General features: G+C 47.7%; 1 protein-coding gene across 1 annotated transcript in view; it reads right to left on the reverse strand.

The window, feature by feature from the left end:
* The window catches only part of LOC135828061 (uncharacterized), a 148,092-nt gene that overhangs the window by 72,968 nt on the left and 62,714 nt on the right, over positions 1-12,410 (reverse strand). The window contains exons 6-10 of the mRNA XM_065340494.1: positions 11,102-11,173; positions 7,776-7,847; positions 6,748-6,819; positions 4,712-4,979; positions 4,186-4,521 (exon numbers count right to left, since the gene is read on the reverse strand). Coding sequence (XP_065196566.1) covers positions 4,186-4,521; positions 4,712-4,979; positions 6,748-6,819; positions 7,776-7,847; positions 11,102-11,173 — 820 coding nt within the window. The remainder of the gene's footprint in view (positions 1-4,185; positions 4,522-4,711; positions 4,980-6,747; positions 6,820-7,775; positions 7,848-11,101; positions 11,174-12,410) is intronic.

Genomic DNA, 12,410 nt, shown 5'->3' on the forward strand with positions numbered 1-12,410 from the left:
CCTCAAGGCTCTGTCCTTGGGCCACTGCTCTTTTGTATACTGTAAAAGCCATACAGTCAACTTCGCTAATAACGACTGCGGATATAACGACAATTCGCGAATAACGACAGAATTTTCATGCCCAGAGCAAAGTCACATCCAACTGTAATACTGTAATGGGGCTTCGGGTATAACGACACTTCGCGAATAAGGACACCTTTTTCGCGCCCCACAGAGTGTCGTTATAAGCGAAGTTGACTGTATATAAAAATAACGAAGTGCTGACTCTAACGAGTTAACGAGGAGAAATCTGTCGTTAAAATAGAAAAGAAATTGTTATACAGAAATCAACACATATACTGTCCTATTGAGCGTTGAGAATGAGTGAGAATAGTTAGCTTTGGTACACGTAAACTAGTCAATTTTGGGAAATCGTTTTATATGCGCCTCGTTAGAATAAAGGCTTTTACAGTATACATCCACAATTCTTCAGGCATTAATCTAACAAACTCTTCGCAGATGATATAACCTTCCATATCCGTAGCCATTCCTGTCAAACAGTAACTATCCGACTGAGTGAGGTCCTGGCTGCTCTCGATGGCTGCTCTCGATGGCTATCTTGACAGGAAAGGACTTTATTGAATGCACCTAAGACCCAGGTTTTTTAATACTTCGTCGCCATGGCACAGATATGCCACCTGGTACAGTAGTTATCTGTCATGACACCCCCATTGCCCCCTCTGCTTCCGCCCGCTCTTTAGGAATATTACTTGGTCCGACTTATTAAAATGTGCGCTTCACTTCAAAACTCAAGCATATGTACAAAGGAGCACCTGTACTAAAAAATCAACCAAGAGACGGTAGATAGATAACTACTGTGTCGTTTCTTGGCCTGACCTTCTAGTTTTCATCGCTGCTGGTGCCTCAGGGCGCATCTGCAAGTGCGTCAACCTGCAAAACGTCGACATTTTTTTCATCTCCTCCAAGCTACACTGCGCTTCTTTGATTTTTTTTCACACCATAGGCACGATTTAGACGATCGACTTCGCCTCCTCCTCGTGCAGTACGACAACCAGAATGGTGGCTGTAGGTATTTTTGCCTGAAGCTCCCACGACACCTCCAAATGAGGCGAAAAAGTAAACCACCACGGATAAAAAATCACTTCTGACCACCGTGTACCGCGCACGTAGGTCTACTGAGCCTGATCTGTGTCGACATATCATGCAGTCAGACCATGCGTGCTCTTCCCTGCCTGTTTCACGAATCCACTGGCCCCGCGGAGACTGGCGATCTTGTGACGTATCGCGATCGCGGCTCCGAGGACTACGCACGGTATCCGCCGGATAATTCACCCTTTCTGCGCTTCAGTTTTCCAGCCAGGTTGTCGCCTGAAAGTCGACCTCAATGCCGGTTATTTATTTCGATCAACTTTTTGACAATCACTTCTGTGATCTTGATTCATCGGCCGCCACATCGTGAACGACTGGGAGAGAGATCAGCAAACTGGACGGAGCGATGCTGGTGCTTTCTGCCAAGTTTCTGGATGACGCGTTTGCTGAAATTCTGCCAAGGAAACAGCGATTGCAGCGATTTCAATCCGCCAGGAGGCACTCGAGAACGATCGCCCAGGAGGTTCTGGTACTCCGTGACAATCCCCCATCGCAGCGGGGTGTTGATTTCAGCACCAGGCCTTCTCTGTGTTGCGCGAGAAGCAACAGGAGTCCTCTGACGACAAAATGTGGACGCAAAATGCTCGAGTCGACTAGGATCCCAAGCCGCTGACTCCGTTGGAGTTCGAGCCATTTCTTCTTCAACATCACAAATTGATAACTGAAGGGTACAAGTAGTGTTAGGTAGCTGTAAAGTTTATTCCGTCCTGAGATAATTTGAATTTGTTTGGTTGACGCTCAAAGCGAAATGCACATTTTAATAAGTCGGACCGGCAAGTAGTTGATAAGCATCCATATCCTTTTCTGACCAAGTAGTTGATAAGCATCCATATCCTTTTCTGACCAAGTAGCAGCGGTGTGTATCTGATAACAAGAAAGGAGAAGCCTTTGTCCAGGCAAAACAGAATATCAGTATATTTGGCAAGCGACTGTTCTACCTCTCTATAATTTAGTCTACTCTTGAGTATTCTAGCACCGCTTATGTACACTGTTGGTCGCAAGCTCTTTATAACAAACGTCTTGCTGCAAGCCGCTTAGCCCTAAAGAGATATTTTCCTTGGATAGAACGACTCCAACTGCCCTTCTCTACAGGAACACCAATGTATACACCCTTGAACAACGCCTCAATTTCAAGACCTATGTATTTGTGTATCGCTCCCTGAATAGCCTTGCTTGCTCTCTCCTACAAGACCGCTTTACTGTTCGTGCTCATAGTGATTACACTGATGTTCTTACGTAGACACTGACCAGTGCAATGCAATGCACTGCTACCTGCTTACCGCCTTTCTAATTCACCTGCTGAATTTTGAGTATCCATCAAGACTTTCTTTCTTATGGTTCCCTGGAAAAAGGCGATGACCCCTCACGACCGTTCAAGTGATCCTAGCGCTGGCAATCTAATATGGCGGCCGTTACGTCACAGATTTTCAAATTTTTGAATTTCTCGTATCCCAATCATCTAAAAAGTTGGACCAAAGTTGATACGAATCAAGGCCTTTCTGACTTACTTCGCTGCTGTTAGTCTGAGGAAATCGGTTCTCCGAAACTGGAAATCATCAAGGAGCGTTTTGATGCCTTTTCCACCCGTCTCCTCCATCCTCATCCTGCGCTACGCGAGGTGTTTGCTGGTTGGCGATCGAAGCGAGGATGAGATGTAGATGACTAACTTCTTGCTGCTTATCATGCGTCGTGGAGTTTTGGGGGATTGTTAGTGAGTTTTTACGGGTGCAGGCATCCTTCGTCTGCCCAAAAATTGAAATTCGTTCCAAGTTACTCCGCGGAAACGAAAGTCACTCGTCACCCATTTCCGAGCTTTTTGTGTTATTGGAACAGACAATATTCACTCATGGACGAGCGTCGTGCCATTTTACTGTCAAGGTGTGGAGTTGGTGGCCAGGAAATAGTCAGCCGGACTCAGACAACCAAGTACACCGTCTCATACTTCAGAAAACAATATTGCAGGCCCTGAAAAAAGTGAAAATTGATGTTGGCCATGCATGATGTATACAATACCATGTATATGTATGTGCATCCAAACTGACTTTACATTCTATGTGCAGATTTTGTACGAATCCACTTGAGCGAACTTGCAGGGGATGAGAGGGTTGTGGCTGTGCTGAGCCAGTAGTATGGGTTGCACACACACACTCTCTCTCTCGCGCGCGCACGCTACGCAACCAAAGCGTCTCCGAAATGGAGAGATGGCCAAAATTTGAGCAGAGCTGACATTGTGCCACTCATCCACACTGCCAAAGTCTTGCACTAGCAAGTAAAATAGTTTGCTTCCACATCAACCATCACTGCAACTGTTCGCCAAGTTTCTTCATCATTCACACCAACTGCACCAACTGTCACAGCTGTAACAACAGGACCGGCACTGCGACAAGTCATATTATGATTGTAACAGTTGGAAGAGAACATTATCAGTGCAGGGAGATAAACTGTGAGTAATTCTAGTCAGACAAAACAGACATAAGTCACGCAAAAGCAAGAGAGGATTTCTTCTGCACGCATAGCCGTGGGCGCACACACACACACACACACACACACACACCTGTCCTGTCCTGTCCTGTAGAGCCACTGCCACAGGGGTCACATGGGCCCCGGAGGGGCATCAGAGAGGAAGATGGAGCACGCAGCCTGATGACGCCGGAGATGGTGGGGCAAACGGAACCGGCGAGAACACACGCATACATGGCTGAACGAATTACTCTGATGGGCAGTCGGGCGCGGGCCAGTCCTCGAGCACCGGTGACGACCGCGGCCTTGCACAGACCGAAAGCAGCGGTCACACACAGCACAGTGCACAGCACAGCAGGCATCCTGCACATAGACTTGCCGGGGCTCGGGAGGCTGAGGCTGAGGTGCGGAACAGCGGTGAACGGCTAGACCACCCTTGCTTCGAAACCAACGCCCACAATATCCACAGTGGCAAGCCCCTTGCTGCTCAGCAATCGGCTTTGCCCGCTCAATCACACATTTGTGGCGAGCACGATCTCCAGGGCGCGAGATTGACCGATTGCAATCCGCACATACCACTGGGTCAGGCTGAGGCACATTCTCCACAGGCTCGGCGTACATAGTCCGCCAGTCAGCGCTTGACTCACAGGCGATAGGGTACCATTCCTTGGCGAGGCCACGAACTCTTAGGTCGGAGACAACGCAATCCTTCCAGCGCTTGTGAGGGCCATGTGCTGGGCGGCGTGTGGGAAGTGAGCCAAGCAGGATCTGTCTCGGCATCCGGCTACTGTCCATTCGGGCAACATGGCCCAGCCACTCTAGGCGACGCTGTGCGACCTTCACGCAGATGGTATCAGTGTCACCCCACATCTCCAAAAGTTTGGCGCTGGTCAGGATTGCTGAAGATGGTTCCTTGCAAGGCGCCACAAGCACGTGAGGCATGCGCAATCCGAGCAGTGATGTCCTGTGTCGACCGGCCACCGCGATGAGGGAGAGATCCCAGATACCGGAACTCCGAAACACACTCGATGACCCCTTTCTTTGTGATGGGGACCAACGTGGCGTCCACCCACTCCTGCGGGACCACCCCAGCATGCCACACATCGCCAAACAGCTCCACAAGCTTGGCGGTGAGGTCAGGGCCACCCCTCTTTAGCATCTCAGGGAGGATGCCAGAGGCTCCAGCAGACTTGCCGTTCTGTGGGCGGGAGATAGCGCGGCTGACTTCACGGAGAGTCGGCGCCTCAGCAAGATGATCAGCCTCCTGTCGCTGTGGGATGTTGTCCAGGGCATTGCGATTCCATGCACTTGCCACGTTGAGGACACCGTCAAAGTGTCTTCCCCACTGGTGGCTCTGCTCCTCTGGTGAACTACAGATGTTACCGTTCTCATCCAGCACGGCGGAAGTGCGCACAGGGGCGAGGCCCCGGGTACAAGACTGGAGGTCATGGATGCACTTCCATACAATCGCTCCATTGAATCTCGACTCTGTGGCCGCCTGTGCCTTTGCCTTTATCCAGTCTACCCTAGCCGAGGATATGGAACACACACACACACACACACACACACACACACACACACACACACACACACACACACACACACACACACACAGGCAAATACACACACACACATATGGGATGGAGTCACAGCAAGAAAGGCTTTCTTCTGCACTCATAGCCGTGGCTGTGCACACACACACGTACACGCGCTCGCGTGCGCGCACACACACACACACACACACAACCAAATACACACACAAGCGCGCATAACATGGATAGCAATATGCCATTACCGTTTCGAAGCATCAATGCACAGCAATAATAACAGGGAAATGAGCACATACGTAGTGCATGACAGTAACTCAACATTGGAGAAAGGCACTGTTTAAAGTTCAGTACAGGACTGCGTTATGTCCTGCGTCAGACTCCTTGTGGAAACGACCTTGCACTGGGCTAACTTGTGCCAGTGTTGCATCTAGACCTGCCAGCTAATAAGAGCTTGATCAGTGAAGCGTCTGACGCATCCAAGGGCAGCAGGCAGTTATGGCATGGGTCATGCTATACGCCAAACTGCAGCAAGGCAGCTAACGAGGAAGCAGCCGAGCAAAAGGCCACAACAACCAAAAGCCAGCTCAGCTACGTAGCTCGGCAAGGCTATGAGCAAGTTGTCATTGGCCACAATTCGGAGGTTATGTGCAAGCAAACTAAGCAGGAGTGACATTGTGTGACTGGACTGAGAATTTCAGATGACAGGCAGTTGCTGACTCCTGCTCATTCCCTTTTTCTTCATTATCAGGTAGCTCACTCAGACTTGCACTGCTTCTTCAGTTCCATTGTACTCTGAGGACTCAGCAAAGCTCAGCAGCAACATGAAACATCGAACATTTCATGAGCTTTTACGAGACAAGATCGTGAAGAGAAACAAATGGCACGTCACCCCTAATAGCTGCACCTTTAGAGATGCATGCCGTGCCAGCTATGATCCGACTCCGTGTTGGCCTTGGTTTGCTCGCTGAGCAAGGCTAAGAGAGCACCCATGCGGAATTCAACTCTCTGGAGAAGCGTTTCTGGCAGATTCCTGCGCCCATGAAACATTTCGAAGCAATTGCCTCGCAGCACCTAACAAGAATACTGCCCGGGTCCAGGCCACCCAGTCACCGCAGCTAAGGCATCGAGGAAAGCGGCAGCCATCACGATCCTTCTCTTCATTCCATGGTCATGTCAATAATCAGTGACTCTCTGGCTCTTTTCAAGTCGGTTCACGTTCGGTCGGGACTCCCAAACCTCGATTTACCTAAGGTCACCTACTTGATTCTACTTGATTCGAAAGGATCCACCTGAAACCATGCCAATTTCATTAATCGAACGTGTAAAGTACAAATGTGCGATTTAGCAGTAAAATCGCCGCCATGTTATTAGATGGCCGCGGCTGAACGGCCGTGGCCTGTTGGGAATTCCCAAGTAAAGTGAGAATAAAAAGATTTAAAAAAACGTTCACCAACTAACTGCCATCCTTAAAGAGAGGATGGCAGGTTAGAGAAGGAGCAGTCTTTGGCAGACTCAGCTTGATGCACCTTAGACTGCCCCAAATAAAAAAGGAGATACTTTGCACTTCTCTCTCTTCTTACACACTTACAAATAAACCAGGTTTAGTGCATTTTGAAAGAGCTCTGTTGGTAGGCTACTTATCCAATTGTGGTGTAAATCTCTGCACAAGAAAAGACAAACAAAAGACACAGTTATACAACTACTGCTACACATACCAGCCAAACGATGGCAGGATTTCGTTTACACACGTACCACCAGTATGTGATATGACTCTAGATGTCTCAGCTGGTGCACGAGTTGGAGAGAAGGATTTGCCTCCTGTGTATCTTTGTTCGCCTTCAGTTCCTGCATGCCCCCTGTACACACAAAATATTTCTTCTCAAAATCCTGAACCACCTAAAAAAAGTATCATTGGTTCCACCGCAGTCGATATACCCGTAACCAGGTCTCGCTTTCCGACTTCGTTCATGTGTTCTTCTCTGATCTCCCCTGTTTCTTGCCTATTCTAATTGGCTCTCCCTTCCCTATAACATACACACTGCGACTTTTATCTCAGATTTTAAGGGCGCGTTCGAATTGTCTTCATCAACTGTTCAAACAAATTTTATAATGAGATTAGTTGAAGCGTCCCATTAGAACGGTTTCTATCATTTTTAGAGATTTTCAGTGGAATTTTCATGGCGATTATGACGTACGATCAGATCGACCATCTCCATGCACTACGTGACATAGCTTTTCCAAGCTCTTCGAAACTAATCCACCTCTCCCATTGGGTGAGGTTGTGGAGTTTCGAGGAGTTTCGAGGAGCTCAACCACTGTCTCGCTAGTAAAAAATGTACATTGCAAATCTGAGGCAAGTTCTTGCCGTGTGCTGGCCTAGGTGCGGCAGGCGCTGACTAATGTACCAGCCGGCTATGTTCAATAGCATCAGCCATTCACTGACTAGGTGCCATTCCTAAAGAGAGGAAGGCAGGTTAGAGAAGGAGTGGTCTTTGCCAGATTCCACCACTGTGGACGAGACCAGCTGGGGAAGTGCAGACTCAGCTTGATGCACATGTGACTACACGAGCGAAAACAGGAGATACTTTCCACTTCTTTTTCTCAAGACACACTTACAATCTTGACAATTTTGTCGTATTTTGAAAGATCTCTGCTGGTAGTGTAGTTAATCTATTCTGATATGCCTCTCTGCACAAGAAAAGACAAATCAAAGACACAGTTATGCAACCACTACTACACATACCTGCCAAACGGTGGGAGGATTTCGTTTAGACAGGTACCCTGAATATGCTAAGGTATGTTATTGTTAGATGCCTCCTCCCGTACATTCTATAACCTTTTCCAAGCTGGCCTGCATACACCCCATACTACGTCGTACTAACCTTTTGTCTTCTTTTGTCACCTTTTGTTCCGTTGGCCTTGTAGCTACTTGTGCGCCCGTATTTGCTATAGCAACCCAGGCCCTTTATCTTGCCGCCCTCACTCGATCTCGCTCTCTTGCTCTCTTCCATAATGTAGTCGCTCCGTTCGTCTTGGTCTCTGTCTCTTCGTCTCCCCCTAAAAAGTGTCGTTTCACCTAACCTGTTCCGTTGTCCATTGCGTCCAGCGCTGATAGAGTGCATGCACCCATCCGTGAAAATCGATGTTCCACGACAATGCGTAGGCTGATTTTTGATCTGTGAAAAGGACATTACAGCTGAGGTTGCGTTTGGTTGGTCACATTCCAAAATGGGAATTACTGGGAATCATTAGGAATCATTCTTGCCAATTTGTTTGGTCAAAACAAGTTAGGTTGGTCCCATTCCAGAATGGGAATCTCTGAGAATGATAATTTTTGGGGAATGATCATTCCATCTCACATGCTGGAATGAGCATTCTCATTCCGGAATCAAAAATGATAATGGTTGCCATGAGCCAAACAATGTACTTCCTCCGCGTCATCGAAATTGTCGCAGTTTGACTAGTGACTTGTCACTTGTTACTGACAACTCTATAAGCTAAGCCATTCAAAATTTACTACACAGTATGATAGTCTGAAGACTAGAGTAACGTTCCAGGACAGTTGGACTGAGAGTTTTCATGCAGAGATGAAGTCCTCGTCGTCGCTGATGTCAATGGACGCAAAAATATCGTGCCGAAATATTTCAAGGAAGGTTGAAAGTTGGTCGCGCCTCATCTCAAACGCTTTGACTTTCTCCACAGGACAAGAGCTGCTATGCTTGTCGTCTGCTAGCTCTGGATGATTTCTACTTCACCACCAACGAAGCCTAGTAAGAATACACGATCGTTGCGAGGTCGGTTGATTACCGTCGGCAGAATCACCTCAATCTTGAAATGAACTTTTTTTAGCCGTGGCATGCCCATTTATTTTAGCTGTGTGGTCACAGCTCATGCAGGTAAGTGTACCATCACGTCCAGCGCGCCCTCTTTTTCAGCATCACTGGTATACCATGGTACGGCACCTGCGCGTGCATCACTAGCACTACGTGTAGAGTCTACACGGCTCTTGCAGGTACAATCATGTGTGTGTCAGCCAGAGAAATTTTATCGCTGTTGCAGGCATTTAGTTTGCTGACCCCTCGATGTTTCTCCAAGCGCTGCCACTTGTTCCACAAAGTCATTCTCACCCCAGCTAAGGTAAAACAGTGATGAGGCTTGAGTGAATGGCCATAAGCACGAGAAATGTGCAGGCTGCAACGCCTGACTGATCTCAGCGAGTCGAAATTACCATCGCAGCGACATCAGCGAAGAAATTGCGTCTTGTTCAAAAATTCCAGCTTCCAATAACAGAAAATAGAACTTTGCCGTCACCCTATACTGATGACTATCGCCTATGTCCGATTACTTGCCTCTGATTCGAGTGCTGGTGAGTAAGTACCCCGTTTTATATCAAAAATCAAACTGCGACAATTTCGATGACGCGGAGGAAGTACTTGGTCCGCGTCAGCAATATTGTCGCTTTTCTTTCGACAATTTGAACTTCGCCTTTGGACATGATCTCGTGCACTTGAAGTGATAAAACTTGGTACGATGGACGGTAAGGTATAGAGTGACAACTAGCTGTGAGGAATTTATTGTCCAAGGAAGGGTTCCTACTTTTTTCGGTCCTCCTCCTCGCTGCTCTCGGCGCTGGCAACAAATATTTTTGCTCGGGATCGACTCTCTTGCTTTTGCAAGCTCATCTCTCTTCCTCTACGCTGCCTGGCTATTTTCTAAAGAGAAGTCGATCGTGACGGTCGCCTTCTCTATAGGACTTCGCGTGGGCGGCACGACAGCATGTGTGGTTCGAATCAGACGCCGTTCTTTGCAAGATTTTATTTTGAACGACGACGCCGACGCGTACAGTACTTGCAAATCTCCACGATGCTCTGGATACTCCGAGCGTTGAGCTGGAGGTAAGGGAGCTGCGATCTCAGCTTGACGAGCGATCCCTGAGGTGAGCGATCTCGGCCGTTCAGCAAAATGGAGCTGATTCCGAGAAACAGATTACTTTCATGTGGCTTGCGCTGCTCTTGCCTGCACAGCGTAACAAAATAATCTATTTTGATGCGGCGCTGTATCAATCAAAATCACCCACCCGTCGCTCTAGAAATCCACTCGAACTCTAGCTAGACCTTTCAGGCGCTAGTAAACTAACTTGCTAACAAAGATTGGGATGAAATGGGCTGCCAAGTAAGCATTGGCGACATATAAACAAAGCTGAAAGATAAGCGACAATATCACTGACGCGGACCAAGTAGCAACAGGTTCACACAGAGGGACACAGAGATACAGAGACACAGAGACACAGAGTAGATAGAGAGAGAGAGAGAGAGAGAGAGAGAGAGAGAGAGAGAGAGAGAGAGAGAGAGAGAGAGAGAGAGAGAGAGAGAGAGAGAGAGAGAGAGAGAGAGAGAGAGAGAGAGAGAGAGAGAGAGAGAGAGAGAGAGAGAGAGAGAGAGAGAGAGAGAGAGAGAGAGAGAGAGAGAGAGAGAGAGAGAGAGAGAGAGAGAGAGAGAGAGAGAGAGAGAGAGAGAAAGAGAGAGAGGGGGGGGGGGAGAGAGAGGAGAGAGGAAGTAGATAGATAGATAGATGGCTGGATCAATGGATGGATGGATGGATGGATGGATGGATGGATGAGTGGGTGGGTGGGTGGGTGGATGATTGGATGTATGGATGGATGGATGAATGGATGGATGGATGGATGGATGAGTGGGTGGGTGGGTGGGTGGATGATTGGATGTATGGATGGATGGATGGATGAATGGATGGATGGCTGGATAGATAGATAGATAGATAGATAGATAGAGTGAGAGGGTCTACATCGATCTACAGGTCAGGAGTCACGAGTGCCTGGTGTGGTATCACCCCTCAGGTTCAATGGCATTATACTGTCACCGTTAATACAGAAGGAGTGTTTCCAGCAGTTCCATAAAGACGGCTTTTCCTTCAAGTGCACTTACATCTCTGTTAGAGAGATGAGGTCTCTGAACAGGCTACCCGGCAATTCTGTCAGTCCATTATTGTTAATATGCCTATGCAAGGAAAAGATATCAAGGTTGACAGGAATTCCTTTTTAGGCCGTATTTACAAGAGAACAATGAAAAGTGTTATATTTCGTATTCAATTCGTGGTTGCTGTTTGCACGAAAACAACACACAACTTCAGGTGTTTCCACTGCAATGCGACTTTCGGCGCGTAATGGTACCGTGTAGTGTGTTTGTCATACACCTGTTTAACAGATCAGAAGACTTCTTGAAGTAGAGTAATTTGTTCAAGCCAACGCACAGGTTATAATTATGGCAGCATAGTCACAGCAAAAGGCGCAAAGGACATGCTGAATGTAGCACAAGAAAGTAGAAAAAGCTCATACTGCACGTACAAATATCCCTACCTATTCAAACGCAATTGTCGAAAGTCACAAATGCAATAACAGTCTTTGGAGACAAGAGAAACGGTCAGCGATTCATTCCAATGCAGCTACTACCTCTGACTTGGCGTGTGTCTTGTTGTTGTTTTGCGTTGGTAGCACAACTAATTCCACGTGTACTTCACAGGGCTACGAGGTAGAACCCACATGCAGCTCAATGCCACCGGGTGCAGGAAGCCAAGTGACAAGCTGGTGAGTGGCACATAGCTCAGACTTAGTTAGAGGTAGTGTAACAGTTTTCCCCTGTTTGCTATAACTTTACACTCCCTCGCACCTCATGCGTCTTACGCCTGTCTATTAGCACCTTCATTGGCGCCATTGCCACATGTATACTATCACCTTTTGCATATAACTGGTCGAGGCACGCTCCACCAGACCTCTTACTTTTCAAGTTCGATTAAACCTGTTACACTGGTAGCAGAGGATGGTTATTACTCTGCTTTTGGCAGGCGTTCTGGTCGCTCTGCTTACGCCTTGCGCTGGATTCGCTCAAGACGGTCAAGGGCTGCGATTGAGAGCGAGGTGACAGCAATGCATGCATATTCAATTATAGGCAGGATATACGTTTTGTAAATGAGAGAGTGATTTAGTGTGTAGAGTTGATTTGAGCCTAAAGAGAATATTAAAAGATTTTACGGCTTTCTTCAGCACAAAGTCAAGGTGGGCTGACCATCTTAGGTCGTGCTGAAAGATGATGCCGAGGTGACGATGTTGTGTTACTGTTTCTAATAGGGTTTGGCCAAGTTTTATTTCGGGTAGTCGTGGTGGGGGTCGGTTAGCATGGTAGAAGGGGAGGATGACGGTTTTCGTTTTATTGACTAGCAGGTGCCAGCGCTCTAGAC

This window comes from Sycon ciliatum, chromosome 12 (genome assembly GCF_964019385.1).
Source record: "Sycon ciliatum chromosome 12, ocSycCili1.1, whole genome shotgun sequence".
Lineage (NCBI taxonomy): Eukaryota > Metazoa > Porifera > Calcarea > Leucosolenida > Sycettidae > Sycon > Sycon ciliatum.